At 38.9% G+C, this 24,396-nt stretch overlaps 1 protein-coding gene across 4 annotated transcripts in view; it reads right to left on the bottom strand.

The window, feature by feature from the left end:
* Positions 1–123: 123 nt before the first annotated feature.
* Positions 124–24,396, bottom strand: part of E2F3 (E2F transcription factor 3) — a 43,026-nt gene continuing 18,753 nt past the window's right edge. For 2 of the 4 annotated variants that reach the window (XM_017808365.1, XM_017808368.1), the window contains exons 2-7: positions 11,881–11,992; positions 9,395–9,614; positions 8,687–8,845; positions 5,580–5,694; positions 3,136–3,274; positions 124–2,407 (exon numbers count right to left, since the gene is read on the bottom strand). In XM_017808365.1, the coding sequence (XP_017663854.1) occupies positions 2,142–2,407; positions 3,136–3,274; positions 5,580–5,694; positions 8,687–8,845; positions 9,395–9,614; positions 11,881–11,992 (1,011 nt within the window). In that variant the 3' untranslated portion in view covers positions 124–2,141. Of the gene's footprint in view, positions 2,408–3,135; positions 3,275–5,285; positions 5,359–5,579; positions 5,695–8,686; positions 8,846–9,394; positions 9,615–11,880; positions 11,993–24,396 lie in introns of those variants that run through there. The other 2 variants (XM_017808367.1, XM_017808369.1) reach the window with 2 other exon arrangements.

The following is a 24,396-nucleotide window of genomic DNA, read 5'->3' as shown; positions in this document are numbered from 1 at the left end:
TTGAGACTATCTGGTGTCAAATGAGTGTGAGCCCTAATAATGAAAATAGGAACAGGTTTCAAGAAACAGCATGATAGGTACCAAGAGTAAGAAGAATTTAAATAGGTGTACACAAATCTAAACTCTTTAAAAAACTCCTTTTTATTGATTCATTACCATACAAAATTTATTCAAATTACATCCATTTGAAGTGGTAAGATCACAGCTAGAGAACAGGTCACCCTTTAATAAATCTATTTACAAAACTCACCATAAAAGCTATTTTTGTTGGTTTTTTTCTTTTTGTTTTTTTACAGTATTTTACAGGTTTGTGGTTTTGTTTTTTTTTTTAAACTAGCATACAATGCAAAGCTAAATTAGATTAGTATTTCATTTGTACAAAAAAAAAAGATGGTCTGCATTAGTCTTCATTTTCTCTTCCCTCGCAAAAGTGCCCCTTTGTCTCGCAAAATCTTCGTGCTCACACAACTTTTACTTTCCTCTTCCACAAGACAAAAAACTTTAAATACTACAATTTTATTTACAGATCCACATCTAAAAAAACTCTTAAAAAATTACAAACCAGCTAGAAAATATTCTGGCAGTGTTTACAAATTAATTCTATTGTACAAAACTGCTAGATAACTAAAGTGTGAGTTGAGAACATATATCAAATTAAATACAACTGCTGAATGATCTATGCAAACATTTGTACATATAAACACACACTTAACACTGTTTAACAGTTCTTTATGTGTTGCCCTTTATACATGTTATATTCCAAAACTCACACAGTCATACAGTTTTCTTATTAGTACTGTGACTTCTTGCCTTTTCATGTGTGAGCTTTCATAGCAGCAACTCAACGGTACCAGAAAACCTGCATACATAATATTCTACTACAGTACAAATAGTACTAATTTTCTGAGTATGTCAGATAAGCACAACAGTAATGCAAAAAAAAAAAAAAGGATTATATGGGCATCATCTAATCAACATTACATTAATTTAGCCCAGAACATGGCAAAATATTTTACACTCAAGAAAAAAAAAATTATTTAAGACTTCTTAGAATTCCTCTGACGTTCAAAAAATAAATATTGGTACTATACTATACTAGCAAAGATCTTCAAAAAATAAATGCAATTCAGTTGATGTGGTACTTACAGTTATGTACTTTGGAAAAAAATTAGTTCCATTTTGCTGGCGAAGAGAATTATAAAAAGCTGTAAGCAGAGGAAGCTAACCCACTGAGATAAATATGATATATATTGAACAAACAAAGCTTGGCATAAGTGTTTTCCATAGAGGAAAAAACCCACAGTGCATCTCTAGTAGGCACTTAACACGAAGCCCCACTTAGTACCACAAAAATTCATGTACCAGTTCTAATGCACACTGGGGGCAGTAAAATCGAACTGTGCATCTTCGTTCTAGTTTAAAAAAAAACAACCAACAAAAACTACTTTCACACACACACACACGCACAAGCATTTTTAAAAATCTCTTATTACTACAAGAAGTGGCAGAACTTTATACTTTTCAATATTTGCAATATACACTACATTTACAGTGTATTTTTTTTTAATAAAAGCTTTTAAGGACATAAGTATTTGACCTCATAATGAGACATATACACAGCTCAAAATGAGCATTATGACAGCAATTTAAACATTCCCACAAGTAGCTGAAGAATCCCATTTCACTCTTTTGCATTACTTCATATACACGTTCACTGCATGTACAATCCATGTTGTGACACTCAAAAGACATGCATTCTCTGCAGAAGGCACGACCTGAAATACTATTATAAAATTGTTATTGAGGACTAAACCAGTTCGTTGAGCCCTTCTCCATAAGCCCACTTGTCACAGTAAGCAGAGACTGGGGGAGTGTGAAGACAAAAGATTTATGGTCACCTGCTTGCACCTGCTGACTCGCAAGGCACTGGAGCTCAGGGTCAAGGAGAAGGCTTTGCTGTGTAAAAGCCTTCACTTGTCTATAGCATTTGAGGGAGTTTTCAATTAAAATATCAGCACTGTTCAAGAGCCTAGTTTATTTAATAATGCTATTTTATGGTAAGTGGAGGACAACTCTGAATGACAGCAGGTTTTTTGATTCCATTAAAAACGTGGTTTAGATATGGACAGCATTTAAGACAATCAGCTGTATATAAATTCATCCACCAATGAAGGAAGCTTCTCTAAATCATAAGCATCAAAGAGGTCACTGATGCCTTCTTCATCCCCAAGGCTCAGCAAATAATCTTCCTGAAGCAGAGGAGGCAGCAAATTCACAAATGGTCCTTCAAAGTTTGAGGGAATTTGGTCCTCGGTCTGCTGTAAAAGGTTGGCTGGAGAAGCCAATGGAGAGATTGTTGCCATATTTACTGAGCAGTCACCTTGTCCTGAGTTAGCAGAAGCCACTTCTGTAAGAGGAGGGAGAAAAAAAATAAAAGATATCAACTTTAATCTCAATAGAAGTATCAAAATTTCTATCAGACCAAACAAAATAACCACTGCATAAAGGACCTTTCATAAAGCCTCATTTCAAGAAAAAAAAAATGGCCTCTATAAAATTTCTAGCTTGTTTTTGATATGTCACAAAGGGCTTCTCAAAAATGATCACTTTGCTATCATCTCTGATTTTTCTATTAAAAATTATTTTAAAATATTTAAACAACTACAGGGGGAGTAAATCAAGAATAGTGAGATGCCCATTTTTCAGTGGCATTTATAGTCAAAAGCGAAAGCTTTCTAGGAAACAGATGTCTTTAATGATACAGTGTAGCTGCATATACATATACACAGAGATTTCTGCCTCTTCTTTTGAGGTTAATCTTTACTGCTACAGTCCTATTTGAAAATGCAAAAGGAACAAAACTGGTTTTTTCTTCATTAATGCATAAACTTTGGTTACATATGATAACTTTGGTTACATATGCAGGTAGGAAGCTTACTTTAAACAACTGATGGAGAGAAAAGCGTATTTCCCACTACATAGACCAGAAATGCACAGTGAAACATCGGTACCTTAGTTCTTCACTTCTCAGAAAAATAAAGCCAAAAAAAAAGAGTCGGATATCTAAAGTTCAAAATGAAATCTTGAATGTGATCTTGAAGGAAGGCCTTTAGTATTACGAAGAAATAATTTTACCTTTGGAAATGGTTTTGGAAATATTTCCGTTGTGGTCCTGACTATAGGTTTTCATTGGACTGAGGGCATCATTTTCCTCTGGGCACAGATAAACTTCAATAGGTCCTTGAGTACTAGATAAATGTATCAATGCACTCTGCTAACAAAACAAACATCAGTAAGGTGTTATAACAATGAACAGAACAGAATACTGATGATAGAGTAAATTCTTACTGGGGTGTCAGTGTTTGAATACATTTTTTACTAATCAAAAGAGCCTGAAAAGAACCCCATGCCTTTTTTTCACAATGTGAAAAATTAGGCTGATGTATCTTGTTGACTAGACGACAAAATAAAAGCTTTTTCCATTGTTTGTAGTGCACAAATCTCAAAAGCCCACCATTTTGTGTGGTGTATCATAATGAGAGACTTATAAAGGATTGAACTCCTAACACTTTTTTACAGCCACAATAACCTGGAGCATTCTGATGGAATGGAACTGTGGGAAGCAAGTCACAGGTTTTATTATTATTCATAACAATAATATTGGATGTAGTTGTGTAAATGTTTCTGCTTTTAAAGGATGCCAAAAAATCTTTTCCACTCCCCCAAAAACCTTCAGCACTTATTCATACTGAACTCAAACATCAATATGCAAGTTCACCTATTTATCAGGAAACATTTCCAAACAACAAAAGAACCCCCAAACCAGATGCCTTTTCTTCATCCAAAATTATTTAAGTCTTTCTGCCCTCTGAAGGCAGTGATTTTGATGGTGGTTCTGAATAACAGGATCTGCTAATTCGTCGCAGAAAGCTACGTTTTTCTTACCTTTTGCACATTGATTCAACAAACCAACATGACATACCTAGGCATAGAAAACCTGCAAAGTTGCTCTTTGTGTTATGATGGAAAATCATAAATTACTCTGGTTACAAATAAACCTGCTCCTGGTGTTTTGCATTAATAGTTTTCTAAAAAGCATGAACACAGGCATTATATACCTCTTCGCAGACTTGTTTCAAATACATCTTATTGTGCCCTTTGACAAAATGTTCCTCATACTATTTGTGTTCTGACAGTTATGTAACATAATAGACAGCATTTACAAACACGGAGAACACCAACTGAACAGGGATTCCCTGGGGCAGAGAAAACGGTTAAGAGTACTTAGGGCAATGTTATAGATAATTAGAAAAAAAGAGATGGGAAGAGCAGGAGTTGAAAAAAGGTACTCTTGAGTACGCAAAAAAAGGACACTGAAATGTAACTGCAAATGACAGAAAGAAAGAAGACTTTACTGCCTGAAGCTGAAAATTAAATGAGTAAGTTGGGTATAGAGGATAAGGGAGGTCTTAGAACTAATTTTAATGATGGTGTGCATCTCTCTCTGCCTGCCTGATTTCACTGAATTAAAAATCAAAGCATAATGCCCAGGGGAAAGAAACAGGAAAGCAAACAATGATAATAGTATATATTTATGGATATTGATAAAAGATATCCTTTCCCCATTGCAGCAAAATTATTTATTCTTCCTAAACCTGCACCTAGGTACAAAGGGGAAACTAAGGACAAAGGCAGAGAAAACAAAAAAAAGATGGAAACTTGCCTAAGCAAGTGCAGAATAATCTTAGGAAAAGAAGTGACAGGGAATCTGGAGTCTGCTGAGTCTCAGTAGGTATCGCTGAGTTCACTGGCCCAGTGGCAGGGATGAAGGAACAACGCAGAGAGGTATGAACAAGACACAGTGGTGTTTGGGGAGTTAGCCCCACCTCTAGTTGCTCCTTGAGTGAAGAAATTAGGTATATTTTTTGAATCTCTAAACTAGCAGCTTGTTAAATTTATTCACATTTGCCCAACATATTTGGGTCTATCTCATCAAGTGAGAATTAAAATAAGTGTCAATCAATAAAGCAAAGATGATGATGACAGAAGAAGGAAGGGCAAGAATGCATTCTAGGAGTAAAACACAAGTTTCTACAATAACCGTAATACTTCAGAAAAGAAAATCCTATATTAAAACATATGTTTCAAAAAATTAGGATATCAGTAATATGAGTCATCAATATGCTTAAGGCATTGAGTTATCCATGAACTTTTAAACTAAAACAACAAAGCTGAATTTCCAAAAATTTTACATGGTTACAAACCAAGGAAATTTCACTTGTCAAGGAAGAGCTTTTCTTCATATAGAGTATGGCAAAAGAAAACATCTGTAAATAGAGTGGATTACTCTGAAGAAACCTGGAATTGAATGAAAAGGAACAAATAATGATTGCCCTATGTAAAATTATTTGTAATGTTTCCCCTTCATTTTTTAAAGAAACATCTCTAAATTTTGTAAGTAAGATGAATATAGGATGGTATGTCTGGGCATCAGACACCACAGAAAGACTCAAGACACACTTGCTCCATCTGTAGAAAAATTATATGTAACCTGGCAGACAGTTCCAGGTTCTTCTTACCTCCACTGGGTCAGGCACTTCAAGTCTTGTTTCTGGAGGAGCTTTCACGACTATAACAGTTTGGTCTTTAAGGCCACTAATTTTTCGAATATCTTGATACGTCACATAAGCTAATGTAATCACTGTTAAGGAACTTTCCAACCCAGATTACAATACATTTAGATTATTAGAAGAGGCAGAAGTCTTTGAATTATTTTTCCATTTTCTCATAGCTACATTGCTCTTAGCACAAGGTTTTCTGTTCTCTACCTTGTGATTGCCGTGACACCCTGTGAGAACTTTCCTTCAATGTAACAGCTAGGGCCACTACTAAGGGAACAAAAGGGATTCTCCACGCTAAGTGCCTCTCTCCTCCTTTACACAGTTAAAACTACATAAGCTAAAGCTCAACAATCTGAAATCAGTCACAGACAGCATAAAGCAAAAATTCTTATGCACTTGCTGTCAAAGTGCAGAGAACTGAAAATCACAGAAAAAATGTACAGGAATTACAGATGTGTGCTACAGAAGCACATACCCAATATCACCACATCATAAAATGGTTTGGGTTGGAAGAGGCCTTAAAGATCCTTTAGTTCCAACCCCTCTGTCACCAGACCAAGTTGCTCAGAGACTCATTTAACCTGGCCTTGAAACACTTTCAGGGATGGGGCATCCACAACTTCTTCAGGCAACCTGTTCCAGTGCCTCACCACACTCTCAGTAAAGAATTTCTTTCTAATAACTCATCTAAACCAACCCTCTTTTAGGTAAAGCCATTCCCCCTTGTCCTGTCACTATATGCCCTTGTAAAAAGTCCCTCTCCAGCCCTCCTGCAGGCCCCTTTCAGGTACTGGAAGGTGCTTTAAGGTTTCCCTGAGGTCTTCTCTTCTCCAGGCTGACAAAAAGCATAATTTCATTTTAAATTTGAGGGAAATCATAAATGTAAGTATATAAGACATACCACATATATAGAAACATATAAATGTATAAATATTTACACAGCATTCATATGTTTATATACTAATTTATATTATATAAAATTCCTTTTAAAACCTGTTTAAACAACTACTTTAAATCTCTAGACAGTGCAGAAGGTCAATTTCTGTATAAGCACAGAATGAATATGAATATTTTGCTGTTCAACATGTATTTGTCAAAATCATCATGAATGTTTTGGTGGGTTACTGCACGGTGATGCCTCACATACTGATTCATGTAACAGAGGTGCTTTGGCTGGGAAAAGAACTATGACATGGCCACAATCACAGGCAAGTGCTTCCAGCTCTTTAGTTTTGTTGTCTGTGAGGTATCTAGCACAACTTTTATGCCATAAACACAAAAGCCTCACTTATTATACTTTTTTGGGGGTGTAAATGTGTACTGTTACTGTGTAGTACAGCAAGGCAGACTGTTCAAAGCTTAAACTACCAATACATCTTCCATCTATCTCGGACCAAACAGGTCAAGAGGCAAAATGACAGGTCATCTTTCACCCAAATGGCTTTTATCAAGGCTTTTACTGTTTGTTTAGTAAGGTTTGCAAAGGCAGAGTACAAATTACAGCAGCAGTGACTGTCACTATACGAACAAAGGAAAGAATTTTATAGGTTTCAAATAATCCTCACCACTCCAGCTAAGGGCTCCCTCATGCTAATGCTGGGCATAAACTAAAACATTCAAGGTAGCAACCAGTTACTTTCTGATTCTCTTCATTAGGGAGACAAGGAAGCACACTACCTAATGATGAAGTAAAAGAAAAAAGACTTTCAAAAGCAGAAACTTTGCCTGTAGCAATTAATGAAAGGAAGAATCTTCTCGGTTCCATGAGTATTGAGCAGGTCATCTCACGTCAGACTTCAGCGAGGTGAGCCTAAGACAATACTCAGGTTCATCTCCAGGTTTCACACTTACGCATTCCTTTCTCAACAATCACTAGTATTATCAGAGTCGCAGAGGGATTTGGGAAACACACTCCCCTAAATCCAAAAGCATGAGGCCAACACAGTGCTAATGCTGATCCCTCCTCGCCTATCCCCATGGCAGCCAGCAACGGCTGGGCCGGGATCTCTACTACAGCAATCAGCACTACAAAACCAGGAATTGCAATGCTCCATTTCGTCTGGCTTACATCTCTTCGTGGATCATGCTCGTAGCTGAAGGCAGCACTTACCCTAGTTCCTATGCCATTTGTGGTGATCTTTGGTTCTATCTCAAAATGTCTATGAAATTCAGCCAAAAGGTAATGTTCACATAGTTTGTACACTTTTTACTGGTACTCCCGCAGTTATTTCCTATCCTCCAGAACAGAGAATAAGTTCACCTTATTAGATACTCTTTAAAAACTACTCATTACATAAAGTAATAAGTTTTCACATCAGTGTTTAATAAAATGCTTTCTTGTGTTGCTAATAGGTGGGAAATTAGTGAAAAGGTGAACTGGTTAATTATAAAGGGTATTAACAGCCAAAATGAGTCATATGAACCTTATGCAATTGAGTATTGCTATTACATTAAATAATTCAGACTAAAACAGACATATTGAGACCTCATAAAACCTTTCTCTATGATATTCTAAGATTGTCGACCCAGAGGAATCTGAAAATCTGTTGCAAGTTTCAGACTAAACTGAATCCCAACTTTATTTTCCTCTCTGTGCCTGTAATTTATATACACATCAGCTTAAAATAAAATAAAAAAATAAAAAATTAAGTAATGACTAGAGAACTCTGTTACCCTACCAAAGACTTCCTCTTCATGTCTTTATAATTTCTGAACACATAAAACTGGGGTTTGCTCTAGGCTCAAAATACTTGAAAAAAAACTACAGGGCTATTAGATATTTTCACTCGTTAATTAGTTAGATTCTTGGTTATACTCTATGTGAACAGAACAGAAATGTTAACAGTCTCCATCATACACCATCCTTTCTTCTTTTTTTTAACATTCCAGAAGCATTACAGGTGCAAGTTGCTTAAGTAATTTTTATATCAAAATACATTAAAACCTATTGGCCATCTTCTTGAAACTTCTGATGCTTTCTATCACACTAAATAGAGGAATTCTCCCAGTATTGCTGGGCACAGCAAGGAGACTGACCACCTTTGAAGTTTTGGGAAAAAGGATATCTCTGATTTTCTGAGTCCTCCGTTAGCAGCTTGAGGTCCAGGGTGCAGCTTTGGATTAGCTCATCCAGTTTTTTCTCTTCCTGAGTCAGTTCCGTCACCTCCTTTGTGAGGCCTTGACGCTGTGCCAGCATGCCACCATCCTCTGACAGACTGCAGCCCCTATAGATATAAAAAAGGAAGACACCCTTTCAGCATTTGTAAAATTTGGCCCTATATTATGGAAAAGGAGAGAGGCAGGGTGTGACAGTAAAAATCAAGTTCTTAGTGCTTTCTCTCCAAACCCACCCATAGCGAATCAACATAAACTACGTTTTCCAGAAAAAAGCATCTTTTTGTCATGACAACATATTTTGGAACTGCCACCAAGACGGAGAAGTTGAATATTTCTAAGCACTTCCAAAATCTTTTTTCTAAACACTCACTAAAAAAAGCTGAGGAAGGCGGTAGGTACAGATGGATACCTGAAAACCTACTTCACCTGCAGAAGTGAATGAGTCAATCCAGTATTCAGACAGGTTTCTAATTTCCATGACAAATGTTTCTTACACGCTTTTCTTAACAGAAAAAGAAAACTTTATCCTAGTGGAAGGCATTTCAGATGACTACTTGGAGCAAAGTGTTAGAATGGAAGGTGGGAGAAGAAAAACATTGCTGCACTGTGACAGTGAAATCAGCCAGCAGGGATGGAAAAGGATAATGAATACTTACATCCACTGAATGTTGTTTTTGGATTTTTTCTTAATGAGATGGATGCCTTCCAGTACATTGGTGATATCATAAATCCTCCTTTTTTGCACCTTGAGGACCTCTGCTGCTCTGTTCAAATCTAAGACCCCATCAGGAGACTGGCTCAGCAACTGAATGAACTTCTTTGTAAGAAGGCCAAGTGATGTATCATACCGAGTCTTTTCTGAAGGAGATTTTGGAGCTTGGAAAGAAAACAAAACAAAGCAGAAAGTTAAATCAGTTTTTCTCTGGTTTTGGTTCGGAAAGCAGCATCCAGAAACGAAAGGATATATATTACAGATACGTCTTTCATTTTTACTAAAGAAATCTCTCAAACCTCTGCGTTAAAACACAACTTACCACTACATATTTATTTGTATTTCAAGATGTACTTTTCCAAAAGTCACAGGTACATGAGCAAACATATACATTTTTTAAATGCAAATATTTCCATTAGTTCGACAGATACATATAGCAATATTCTACTTAAGCTTTCACTATGTCAATTTGTAATAGTATTTTTTAGTATGTAATTATCCTGGCAGCAAAACCAAAAAAAAACCCCTATGACTCTCCTTCAGGCTGATAGCCATTTTTCATCAGGGTTTGATTTCCCCCCCTTCTAAATTAGAAGTCAGCAAGCGTCTTGGACCTTACTGGGCAACTCATGGTTTCCATGCACAAAGGCAGCACCTATATACTTTTAAACTTTTAAATACTTGGATTGGAATGAGTTCTAATTCTAAATGTTTCAGGCCTTTCTGTCAAAGTAAATGAGCCGCCATTATTACAAGTCTGCTGGGCTGGTCTATCTCAAACCCTTCATTTGCTCCCAGTATTATGAAGGATGGATTTTAGGCTGATCTGGTGATCTTCATGTTTTCAAGCACTGGGTCACACATTAAACTGCACAAGTCAGTCAAAACTGAAATCCTACCTGAGAGTGAACCTTTAGACTACACTGAAATATTTTGAAGAATATGATGGCTTTTCAATGAAAACCGAGACATTGCATGTCTGCAAAGAGAACCAGCTGGCTGTATTTCCTTCTTGGGTAGATTCAAGGATTGTTTGCACTGGGAAATGGAAGAAGATTCATAGAAAGGCTTGGGTTGGAAACAATCTTCAAGATCATCCAGTTCCAACTCCCCTGCCATAGGCAGGAACACCTTCCACTACACCAGGTTGCTCAGAGTCCCATCCCGCCCGGCCTTGAAACACTTCCAGGGATGGGGCATCCACAGCTTCTCTGGGCAACCTGTTCCAGTGCCTCACCATCCTCTGAGTAAAGAATTTCTTCCTAACATCTAATCTAAATCTCATTCACATCCACACGTGATCTTGTGGATTTATAGTAGAGTGGTTGCTTTGTTTGTTTTTCTTTGGGGTTTGGAATAGAGTAAGAGGATCAGAGTGATAAGGGCAAGAGGCTACTTGACCCCCACCTTAAATGGCACGCATCATGTTCTTTGTACAGCCTTATCCATACTGCAGCAGCATCCTGTGCACCAAACAGTACTGAATTTCTATGAGAATCCACTTCAATTTAATATAGACTTCATTTAGTTTAATGAAGTGCAGTTTAATTAAAACAACTGTGGTTGTTTAACTTCTTTGCTTTAACGCTGTACCTTCAACTAATTTCACTTTTCCTATTTGCCTCAATAGAAACAAGTAGACTGATGAGGGACAAATATGTACCCCTTTGCGTTTCTTGCTCTCCAATCACTACCATTGCTGCCCCAGTCCTCTCCTTTCCCTATTTCCCTCCCTCTGCCAGCCTAATTCTCCTGCTGAAATCCTCCAAACAAGATAGCAAGGCTACAGCCCCCAGCTCCTGCTGCAAGAAACCCACTGCCCAAGGCAATGCAGATATGAAAAAATTAGTACTTAGAGCAACCAGGCAGCAGGAGTAATATGTCCAGTCATATTGCAGGGAGAGAAGGCAGCTCAGAGCTCAAAAAGAGCATTTATTGTACCATGCTGCTGAGGTGCAGCTACCACTCTTTCCAAATACCTGCCCACGGAAAGAAGCCCTGGCAACCAGCTGCTGTAACTCCATCAGGGAAGGAGGAGGCTGGCCTGATGAGCCTTGCCTAATAACTGTGTTTGATCCCATCATAATACCTTCATTTTTCAGCATCTGCCTCTCTAAGCATCCCAATATCATGCCCTCGGCTGAAGAGAAGGCCCTGGGTGGAGAGGATGCAGGCTGCTCAGCAGACAGAGGGATAGACCTGGAAGCCAGGAGCCTCTGCAGCCTCAGCAGCTCTGCAGCAATCTCTGTATGCTGCAAACTTGTTGTCCATTGCCTGCTGTGGAGTTGAGTTGTATGCATGTCCAGGTGAAAAGAGCAATGAACACACTCTCTAAGCTTGGTAATGCAGCCTGCTGTATTGGTTTGCTCCAATGTCAAGCTAGTAAAATAAAAAACTCTGTGCTGTACAGCATGGTACAAGTTGTCTTACTTTTTGGACTATCTGGACTTCTTGTTGCAGCTCTTCCTTTCCCCTTTGGAGTCTTTAGTCCTTCCGCAAGATACTGGTGGCCGCTTTCTCCTAGCTCCAGCCTTCGTTTTGCCTGTTAAAAAAACCATTTTTTTTAAAATTTATGGACAGTTAAGAAGTGTATTTCACTTTATCAAAGTGGGGCTATAGGAAAGGCAGACAGCAGTGAACTTTTTGCAGCAAGGTATCAGGACAGGTTCATAGCTCATATGCATCACAATGGAATCTGAATATTTACTGGAATCCTAAGGTGGACTTAAATATGTCACTCTCAAAGGCTAGGTTGATAAGGCTTTTATTGGAAAATTCAACAATTTTTTTTAAATTTGAAAAGCTGACTGACAGTTGCATGGTGTATTTCAGTCTAGTTCAGACCTTCTTAAATAGGCATGAAAGATTTTGACTCTCACTTGAAAATATTTTAGTTGAGAAAAAACCATGACAATCAATTTCTCAAGCACACACATGTATGAACCCCCAAAGCTACATATCTTTTGAAAAACACCTTATATCCATCTAAGTTTGTGCACAGGTAGTATTAGTGCAAGTTATGTTTTTCCTTCACCATTTGAAAGGATGGCTTTGAGAGGACCTATGAACTTTCCATCAATGAAATACAAGACATGACATCAAAAGCAGCATTGAACAACTCTTCTCCTCTGCCTCTCAACAACTGTTGTCCTTATTGAAAGCACAATCACTACATTTATTTCCCATTAACTAGCATGTGCATTAAAGCTGCCTACATAAAAGCAAGGTGGAGCAAAAGTACTATTAGAAAGATGATGCCTGAAAATCAGCTAAATGTTGCATTCAGCTCAAATGAAAGCTGTGTACATCTTGAATAATGAAAAGAATTATGAAACTGTTAAACCATGCAACACACAGACAAACTGCAATGTTCCTAGACAGAAACACAATATACTATCTTTGGAAACAATTCTATACCCTTCCATGCCACTCAGGTTACTGAAATGAAATCTGGGGATACTTGTTATCCTAACAATAGAAAGAACATTACCTGGAAGACAGAGGAAAAAGAAGAAAAAGAAGTTTTGTCTCTCTAATCAAGTTTAGACAAATAACTGCTTCTGAAGAATGTTGTTTATTCAGTTAGGTAGAGTAATTCAGAGTAACTCACGCTACTTTATTTGCTTGTTTTTTAGACTCACCCCAAAGGGTTGGATAATATTCTGCTCCCCAGTGAACCAAGACAAAATAATACATTCTGCTAGGGAGTTGTATACAGATATTTCTGTATTGTGGATTTGTCTTACACATTTTACTTTAGGTCTGTGACCAAGAGAAAGCTCTAAATAAATTAATTTATATGAATTTGTTTATGGATAGCTAACTAACATCTTTGTATTAAACTCCACTTGCAAACCTCAAACTTATTAAAAGGCAAGTTAAAGCACATGAAACTTGTACAAGCCCATGGTGTAACAGTATGTGCAGAGCACTCAAGCCACTCTTCCCTACATTTTGTGCAAAGGGGCACAAAATTCATTGGTGATAGAGCAAAACTGAACTGCATCCTCCTAACCAACATAGGCACTGCACTCCCAGCAGACCATTGGTGGCAGCTTCCAAAGGCCTGAAACACCTCTGCTCTGCTCAGCTCTGTAATCCAAGGACACAGATTTTAGAAAGGTCAACTGTTAACAAAAGCATCCAGCTAATATGTTTAGCCAATGTAATTGGATTAAATTAAGATTACAGCTATTCCACAGGGAGAAATACATTTCACACTTTTTTAAGTAAGTGTTTTTCCACCCTGAGAACTATAAGAGAAAAGGAAGGAGGGGTGAAGAGGGAACAATTCAGGGCGTGGGAAGACTAGGCTAAAGGGATACAATTAAAGATAAAAGAGAATCTCAAAACCAGGTGTGAGAAGGAGGGGTAGTGCTTAAGACTTAAAATCCAGAGATTTGTAGCAGCTCTCTCCATCAGAAGAAAAACTTAGGTTTGGACTATACATCAAAACTTTTTGTCTCAACTTGTTTGCAAGACACAAACAACAGTATTTTGCCTCTGCTTTTGTGGTTAAAGACTTATAAGTTTCTCCCATGAACTTCAAATAATCAGAGAGAACACAAACCAGCATCTATTGGCTGCACACAGCAGCACAAGCCTGTCTACATGTGCTGGGGTTACTACAGACAACATACTCTTGTCAATCTCACCAGCATACTGTACCTGTGGACAGTGTGGGACTAGTGACTGGCTTCTGGAAAAATACCAAATGACAGAGAGAGTGCTACAAGATAGTAGTTTTTCAGGGTCCGAAGAATGCAGAAAGCCTGAGAGAGGCATAGAGCAAAATATTTTAGAGGGGTTTAAAAGATCTTGATTACCAACAGGCAATTTTAGCAAACTCTGAGGAATGCTTAATATCAGTCCAGATGTTACACGTCACTCAGCAAGTGCTCTCTTCCCCTTCCTGTTTTACAAACTACATAACTGATAAGACACAGGACTGAAATGGTGTATTCTCTCAATTTCTTCTTCCTCAAATTACAGACCAAAAATTTTCTCGTGCCTTTGTCTTTGCAGGATCCTGGGTGACTCACAGTTTCTCTCTCCCATCTCCAAAATTATTCATAGTGCTTTCCCATATCAGGCTTCCCTTCAGGAAGCTCGAGATCTGTGCTCAGCAAAATCAGTGACCCTTTTTAAAAATATCTTGTATAACTTATTTCTGCTAGAGCACTATATTCATTATTTGCACTATTTGTACCAGCTAGTATTATTTGTCTTTATTGCATTGTTCAATCAATCATAGCATGCACAATCACCTGACACAATATGTGGTACCAGCTAAAAAGTAAAAAGCCAAAGGATACCAGCACAAAGCATCCCAATGACAGGGAGAGATTGGAAGCATAGGGAGTAAGAACTTCTCAGTGACACGAAATCTGAGCGCAACAAATGGAAGTCTGATTCCTCAGGGGGACCGTGAAAGGATACAAAACACTAAGGGCAATGACACCGGTAAAGCCACAAAGTGATACATCCAGCAAGAGACATAAAAGTAACAGGAAAGCATCCCACTGAGCTGAATCAGACACCTCCCTAACACCTTGGTAAAGAAGTAAAATTGTGGCATTAATTGTTTAACTTAAGTTTCTCTTCCAATAGTATGAACAATCCCTGATATAGATACAACAACAGATCCACTGTTCAGTGCAGACCACTAAAAACTGGTGGCACCTGGACTCCTATGTAGATTTGCCCTTTTAGCTTCAATCCTTTTTCAAAAAAAAGAGACTCAGATAGCTACCACAATTAACAACAGAGGCAAAACGACAAGAATATCTTCATAAAAATACTTGTCTATATAGGAAAATAGTTTAAAAACTCCTAGGATAAGCTAAGTATTTTCAAGTAGGCAGGACCTGATGCAACTCACTTTACAATACTCAGTCTCAGGGATTAAGTTTTAAGAAGACATTGGAGGCAGATATGCTTGCAGAGGAGTAGAAAAGGTACAAATGCAGATTTCATTAATTTAAAAAAAAGGGGTACAAAAGGTGCAAATGGGAAATTATAGCCCATTCCTTTTAATGGGTTGTTTTGACTTCATGGCTACCTGGGTCTAACAGGTTGCTGACCACCTCTTCTGCGTTCTTCCTTCATCCCTGTGCTCTCCCTGCTACCCTGGTGCAGGCAGCACCTGATCGATGCGTCCTCATCAGTCGCCCCAAAAAGCTGGTTGAAGGGGTCACAACCAGCAGTAACTTAGTCTCCCTCCAAAACAGAAGTGAGTTTTCTGCCGGGTTATCCCTTGTGGGTGATGTGTCTGCACTGAGAACTGCTGAGCAGAAGCGGTGTGACACCGCCCCATGCCCCTTGGGGCATCAGCTTGGCATTTGAGTGGCTTCACTTCCATGTCACACAGCAATCAACTTCACTTCTCAGGGAAAGAAACCGACGGCAATTAGAAGGAAAAAAATAGACAAGTATGTGCTAAGCATTAGGTAAGAGCCGGCACAAGGTTTTGTCAAGATAGCAGAGAGCACAGTTCTGTGGTGAGGCAGACAGCATGTTTTTGAAGACTGCATCATGTCCAACCAAAACATCATTTTCTACAAGAACTATATTTCTGAGTTTGAGGGGAGCAGTAAAACACCCTCTAATTCTTTCCAGTGATAAAATCATGGAGCATAACACTAAAATTTTTCCTGTTAGATGTGTCTCAGTTTTATTACTGAATGCAAGTTAGTTGCACTGTTTGCAAGAAACATACCTAAGAAAAATTGCATTACCTGGGCTACTTTTTCAGAATTCTTTATCTGAAATACTCCTGCAGCCATTATGCTTTAGCAAGCATGTAAAACTTGATAGAAGAATGATCTGAGCTGGGCATACTCTATTACCCCCAACCCCAAAATTTAAGAACACCTGGAAAAGTGCAGTCAGAACATTTTCATTACAAACATGAAGAGCCAAATTCCATTTCAAATTAGTGTCACAGCTCTTGGGCCTGCCCAGGCTCTGCACATCCCATCTCCTTGGACGTCCCATTCAGGTCAGAGACACATCTAAGTCCCCTGCTCCCCTAGCAGCCATTCAAGGTATATTAGAGGAGCAGCAGCCTGATTTAAATACAAAAGGACAAAAGTTGAACTCAGATAAAGAGAGCGAAAGTGCCCTGGGACAAAGCCTGCTGAGATGGGGACAGAAGATAAAATAACTTATTCCAAACAAAGATGGGATGAAGAGCTGAAAAGAAACTCCAGTTTAGGGTTGACTGGGCAGGAAAAACAGGAAGACTGGAAATGACAAAGCATGGCAAGGAATAAATTGTTTATATTAAATGATAGCTGATAGTGAATTAAGCACTAAGTCAGAGAAATGTGTCTTAGGGCTCAGCTGTGGGTGTCTCAGGGCAAAGACTAAGATGGGCAAGTTAAGCAAGGGATGATGACTAAGCCTGGAGTAGTCTCTAGAAGATATTACAATTGCTAGGGGCAGATAAAATGGCAGCTTTTCTGTATGCCACAATACTGATATTACTGGGGAGGGGATGCAAGCCTTTCCAGGCAGCACAGATAAATTTTGACCGCAGTGAGGAAGTCATAGCATAGATGCTTTACCAATCCGCACACATTCTCCACAGGCTTTCAACCACATTTTCTAAATTAAGCAGTCACTTAAAAATATAATTTATAAGCTGAAGTTCTGGAGGCACGAACTCTAGAAAGCTGTTCCAGAGGTCAGGAGCTGTAGAGAAGAAAGAAAACATCTTAAAGGAAAGGGCAAATTAAACTTGAGCTTGATGAGGAAGGAACACAAGAGAAGAAGCAAAGGAAAAAAGACACCTTGGGGTGAATGCACAGAAATATTCATACACTAAGGAAATGTCTCCAATGAACAAGGTGATACAGGCTATGCATTTAGAACATACTCAAATGAACAAACCCTGGTATGTGGAGAGCCCTGAGTGCCTGCCAGAGGGCTGCACCCAGCTGAGGGCATGGCAAACAAGACTGCTACTGCCAGGAGAGACTGAAAAATAGGGAGAGGTGCAGAGAGGAAAGCAGAGGAGCTCTCAGCAAGGAAGGGGCTGAGCTCTGCTGGTCAGCTCACAGGCAAAGAAACACCTGAGGTCAGCAAAAAGATGCAAGAGGACTACCAGAGCTCCTGTCTTCAGACCCTACTGACAACTTATTTCATACCTACCTCCTCATAGCTCAACAGAAATAAGTCTGCAGTTCAAACTCCTGGAAGGGAGAGGAAATTCAGTTTTCCACAAAGAAATATTTACCCCAGTGGTCTACACACGGATACTAATAATTTGTACCATACTACCCCAGGTTTCAGTAGTTAATTCTGACAGTATAAAACACTTAAAAGGAGGTTAAAGAAAAGAATAGGAAGATAAAGAAAGAGCTGGGAATTAAACAACTCGTACGTAAAAGACAATAAACTAAGTATGTCCTTAAAAGGAGAGTTCAAAAAGTTCTCTCAACTCTTCCCAAAAATATAACTTCTTTGTCAGAAGTAGGCATTCCCATACAGAGGAACAAGCGGAACAAGAACAGGAATGTCAGTTTAATGAAAACGTGACCTCAAAATTCAGTTTTACACATAGCCCATTCATTAGACTGAGGTAAAAGAATATGAAAAGATACATAAAAATAGTGCCTTGAAAATTGAATACATTGTAAAACCAACACAAGGCAGAAAAGGAGTCTGAAATAATAGCTACTTATTCACCAGGATTGTTAGTTGAGTGACAAGCAGCTGATATTTAAAGTAAAATTTAAAGAATCATTTTAAAGCAAATGAAAACACATCTTACAGAAATCATCCTGATCAACCTACTCCAACACAAAAGCCCCAAATTTTTTTCACACAAAACAGCAACTGTATTAAAAAAGGATCAAAAAATCCTTTCTATTATAGGAATTTCTGTTTCCTACACTATCACCTTATTTTTCATCTTCTTATAGTTTTGACTGAGGGAAATTCTTCTCTAGGTCTTACGTTGAAATTATTAATTCAGCTATTAATTGGCAAATCAGAGCTCAAATCAGTTCAGCAGTTTAATTACCTAGGCAGCCTCATCTCCTCGGATGGTGAGATTGACGGAGAGATAGACAACAGGTTAGCAAAGGCATATAGTGCTTTCGGAAAGCTTCAGAAAAGAGTTTGGTGAAATAAACACTTGAAGAAAAGTACCAAGATCAGTGTTTACAGAGCCATTGTGCTGTCTGCTCTCTTATATGGATCTGAATCATGGGTCATCTACCGCCACCACCTACGTCTCCTAGAACGCTTCCATCAACGCTGTCTCCGTACAATCCTAAACATCCACTGGTCAGATTTTGTGACCAATACATCTGTTCTAGAACAAGCAGCAATCACAAGGCCATGTTGCTATGAACACAGCTGTGCTGGGCAGGGCACGTCTCAAGGATGAAGGACCACCGCCTCCCTAAGATCTTGCTTTATGGTGAACTTGCCACCGGCTGCTGCATGAGAGGAGCCCCGAAGAGAAGATACAAGGACTCCCTCAAACAACATCTCAACCTCAGCCATATTGACCAACATAACTGGTCTACTCTGGCCTCAAATTGGGAGGCCTGGAGACACACCATCTATAACACTGCTGATGCCTTTGAGAAAGCACGCAGGATCACTCTCGAGGAGAAAAGACAACGCAGAAAGAATCGTGCTTTGCAGAATTTACCACCTAAGGAGTCTTTCTGCTGTGCCTTTTGCAACCGGATGTGCCTGTCTCGTATTGGCCTTTTTAGCCACCAGCGCGCTTGCAACAAAGGTGGGTAGAGCCCTCCCCAAATCTTTGTTCGCGAAGCCCAGCCATGATTAATTCAGCTACAGTCCAATTGCTTGTTTTTAATGTAGATGACTATTAAAAAAAAATCCCCTTTGTATGTCTTATTTGGGTTCATAATTTAATAAGATTCACCTCACAATTATCAAATTAAATGACATTCTGATCATCTGCAGCCTCTCCTTATTAGGCATTTGACACTGAGGGCTGAAGGCTGATGGTGTTACTCTGGTGAAGTTTCTTTCAAGGCCTAATTAAACGATCCTATTTTCCATTTTCATGATTCCCTCAGAAGTATCACAAGTGTCAAGGAAATCATGAACTGTAAGTGTTTAAAGATCAAACCATAAGACTTATATTTAGCTCCAAAAAGTTAAAATGAGGGTGGCCAAGATTCAGCGGCAAATTCTTGTTTAAAAGTAGGACCCAAGCCAGAGGAACCGAACGACGGCTTTCCCTTCTCAGGTTGAATATGCAGGAAGAAGCAATGCAAGTGTCATGAGTGCCTCCAAGTCATTGCTGCAGAACATCACAGAAAGTCATTTTTAACACCCACAGAAAGGAATATATTAGCTTTCAGGCACGCTCAGCAGTTTGAGCACGGAGAGCTTGCTCCTGTGTTAGTGGCACTGTGCATCAATGCCACCCCAATGTGGAGGTTCACACTTCTCTCATCTCAAATCCATCTGAACAGAAGTACATTTTCAACCTGAAGGAAACCAAGAAAGTACTAAGACGTAGCAATGACAAATGGTGGTTTCTCACTATACCTACAGCAGGTCATTTTTACTAAAGGAGAATTATAATCTTAGTGTACCAATTACCTTTGATTTTCATCCTGATATCTCATGTGACCCGACCTGCCAGAAGGTCAGAGTATCTCACAGTTACCACCACTAACATAATTCTGATGTTGAGGTAAGTGGGCAACCCCGTTCGATGCTATTCCATTTTCTGCTCATAGAGCTACTCAAATGCCATGGGATCAGCCTATGCCCTATAAGACTTGAGTTCAGTATAGCAGCCACTGTCAAAACGTGCAGCTTATCTCATTCTCCTACTCTGTTGCAGTACTTTGTATTTTCCTTGCACTAAAAGAGGAAGGGCATTACAACGGTTATGCAAGAAATAAACCAAAGCACAAGCCATGCTTCTGGCCTCAAACCAAGAGAATTACACCTATGCTGCATAGGAAATGAATCATCTGAGATCTTTCTCATTGCAATTTTTTCCACCACATATGAAACAATTACTTCTTACTAGAAGCATTGCCTTTGCACTGTACTGAGGTCGAAAGCTCCAGTTACCACTTCATGTTGAAATATGAAAAGTTATTTTCAGGAAACTGCACCCAGTTTTTCATCTCAACTGCTAAAATTGCCCAAGGTGAGGAGTGCATGTGTCTCTGGGCAGTCCTGAAACGGCTCCATCCCACAGCTACCCCCTCACCTCAACAGATGCCAGAGGCTGAGCTGCACCTGCCTGGTTAAGGTGGAAGCTCTGGAGACAAGAAGATGTAATGACAAACAGTAAAGACTTGCACGCAGAAGCACCCCACCTGTGGGGTGCAATCCTGACTACAGGTTTTTTGGGGTGTCTGAATGCAGCAGGACAGTTTCCCTCCCATTCCCTGGAAAGCATGGCCAGGGCCATGGTGGTAAGGTTAGACCTGCCACCAGCAGGCTCTAACGCCAGCCTGATCCTACAAACGGACGTCAAAGCTCCCAGCCATTCGCCCACCCCCGTTCCCAGAGACATCACTTCAGCCAGGCTGCTGCCTCCAGAGCAAAGCTTGGGGGTTTTCACTTGTGGTTCGCATCAGTAATTTCTCACCACAGACATCCTTTGAAGGAGAAAAGACTGTCATAAAGCAGGCCTGATGCTGAACTTCCAAACTGATGGCAAGCAGGTGGCGGCTAAGGATCGCGACGGGACATGAACAGAAACAGAACAGGATGTGATGGCAGAGCAGCCATGTAAGAGACTTCTTAGTGTAATTTCTTTGTATTGGATTTATATGTCACAATTACACCAACACAGGTCCACTTTTTATGTTACCCATCAAGATCAAAGTAAGCCAAATAAGGAAGTGATAGTTTAAATTCACATGGTGAGTGACAGGGGACCACATGTCCACGTGGCTGCAGAGCTGCTTGCAGTGTTTCAGTCCTTCAGACTTTCAGCCTCCTGGTTAGCAAGGCTAAAACTGAACTGGACCAAGGGCAATAAATCTTTCATTTCATTTTAAGGTGGATCCCAAAGAAAAAACATTGCAAAGCAGTCAGTCTCAAAATATATCCTAGAGAACATTTTGACTTTAGTATTTAAGGACTGGTTTTTAAAGTACTCTTTTTAAAAAGCCATCAACTTCAAAATAAGATTGTGATTGGATTAGTTCCACTGAACGGCTTCCACTCTATTGTAGAAATTAGCACAGCTACTTAAAAAAGAAAAACTTTCAAACAGTCTGTTGTCTGCCAAATTGCCTGCTAAACAAACAAGCCCTGGGATTGGGGGAGGAAGGACACTGAGAGCTGGAGAATAGAATAGGATGAACTTCCTTGAAGGAAATTCCAGTAAATGCCATGGAGTATTACATAAACAGGTTAAAAATTATAGCAGCAGCATACTGGGCATATATACTGACATAGGAATCAGGAGAAGCGCTATTTCTACTTACATAATATACAGAATAAAGTCATAAACTTCTCTAGGAAAATGTAGTTAATAAGATTGGATCCATAGAAATTGAAAAGTGAGAAGGAGGAGCACTTACAAAGCCACACTAGTGCTATCTCAGTGTAGGTGCTCTGTAATGATGCAAGATTGGGCTTGCATCACAAAGTTTGCTCACTAAATTGCCAGCCTAAGCCACAGCATCTTGAGCTTTGTTTTCCTTGGATACAGGACATCTACAGGGAAGGACGATGTCTGTGGAATTACACCAATGAAATGCAAGTTTTCTTGTCTGCACAGGTCTGTGGTTCGAGATTTCCCACCCTGGCACCCCAAACCTTCCTGTACTCCACACAAAATACCCATATGAATTTATACCAGAGCAGTGCCAAGGGACTGCATCATGTGATTTACTGAGAGGTGATTCATAGGGAACTAAATAACTTGCACATCCTTTCAAAAATTAATGTCAAAAAGGATCTGTATGCAAACACTTCAGAAACTACAGCAGAGAGCTACAAACTAGAAGGTAGCGGGTTTTAAATACTCAGGTGCACATGAACATTAGTGTTAGGTATTCATGCCCCCAAAGAAGATGAATCCTTCCTTAAAAACGTCGACACCAATCTTGACTCCATATTTTTAATTCACTGCCTGAGGTACGATGGCTCTTACATCTTTCTTCAATTAATGTAATTAGTTATGAGAAGTCAGATCTGAAGTAGTAAAACCTTTTATTTTGAAGTACTTTCTTAATCTAGTTCCATACAAGTATAAAAATATATAGCTAGATTCCCCAAAAGTAATAAATGGACTTTGAATCCATTTAGGGTGATAAAAATATTATCAAGTTTCCAAAGGTCATTGAGAAAGTTGACAAAATACATTCAGAAGACCCAGGTGAAATGCAATGATCTGCATTTACAGAGTCAGATGATAAGAAATAACATACGGTGCTAAGCATTTACTGTCATACAGTTCTGTACATTAGGTCAACAGTTAGAGTGTTAGTTCACTTCAAGGAAGTCTCAATATTGTTCAAAGAGATTAACCCTGATAAATTATTTCTGCACCTACAAGCAACTATAATGCTGACTTTGCACATGAGATTGATTTATCATTTGCAAGTTAATTAAGTATAGTTTTGAAAATGAAATTACCAGTATCACATAAAAAAGATCCTTGAGTAACCTTGAAGAAGTTAACACAATAACCTTCTCCTCATACCAAACCTCAAGAGTAACAAAAATAAAAGCACCCAAGAAACAGGAAACACGATTTACGTACCCAAAAGCAACTATTTCTAGAAGCAGTTGGAAAGGAGGCTCCAGATCAGCAGAAAGACACAGAAATAGATAAAAGCATTATGAGAAGAGAGAGAGGGAGAGAATCACAGACAGCAGGGACCTGGAGATACCAGTTGTGGCTGACAGCCTCCTCCATCCAATACCTGGAGCTGGTACTGCCATCAGAAGGTTTCTTCACAGCACATTTCTTTGATTACAAACTGATTTTCACCTAGTCTGGGTTGCTCAACTCTAGGAACTGATGATTTCCTCCCTCCACACATCAAGGTAGGCATGTACCCTTATTGCACAGGCCAGTTTGGCAACAGCTTACGTTGCTGAAATGGCACAAAGATAGCCGAGTTCTTAATGTTTTAAATGCTATGTAATGTCATAAAGAAAAACTAATCCACCGAGCTTTTGTTGTGATGCACATACTACCCCAGCAGTATTTTATCACTCCATCAGCCACACCAAAGAGCAGAACAACCTGGGAGTGCTGGAAAAATGACAATAAATTATTTAGTTCAAATAGGAAGTCTTACTTATTCTCATTGACAGAGAGGGAACAAAAACAAGACAAGAAGGCAGCAGTTCATAAGAAAAGTGAATGAGTATTGGCAGAAAAAATAATTTTTTTTTTCACATTTGGGTAAATTCTGTCATGCAATGCACAGGGCAATCTAAAAATTGATGTGATAGCCTAATTTACAAGATAACATCCAAAACAGATGTGTCATCATAGGGAATAGATTTTTAGGGGAAAAGAAATTGAAGTTGCTCTCTTCTTTCTCAGATTATGTAGTGTATTTTTGAAAAGTTATCCCTTTTTGCTTGGGTAAAGCAGAAAATCTCAGATTATGGAGTCAAAATAAGGACTTGAATCTATATGAACATATAGACATATGAACATATGAACATACCAGACACAATCTGTCCATTCTACTTTGTCTTCTTCACTGTGTATTCCCTAAATACCTTGAGAGGACTCCTCCAGAAAAAACTGTAACTACCTTTAAGTTTCAAATTATAAAATAAAGTGAATTCACAATTTCCCTCTAACCTGCCCTTTGAGCAAAGAAAAGAATCCAGCTTTCTAATATGACCTCCTACATATCCCAGACTAGTTGCTATGCCATTGTAGCCAAGGATAGGAATACAATTTCAGAATCCTGTTATGAAAGGTAAATGAATAAGCACTTGTCAGGAAGG

The sequence above is a fragment of the Lepidothrix coronata genome, unplaced genomic scaffold, assembly GCF_001604755.1.
Source record: "Lepidothrix coronata isolate B3197 unplaced genomic scaffold, Lepidothrix_coronata-1.0 Scaffold23, whole genome shotgun sequence".
Lineage (NCBI taxonomy): Eukaryota > Metazoa > Chordata > Aves > Passeriformes > Pipridae > Lepidothrix > Lepidothrix coronata.
Note: the sequence above shows the minus strand (reverse complement) of the source record. Positions and strands in the feature narration are given on the sequence as shown.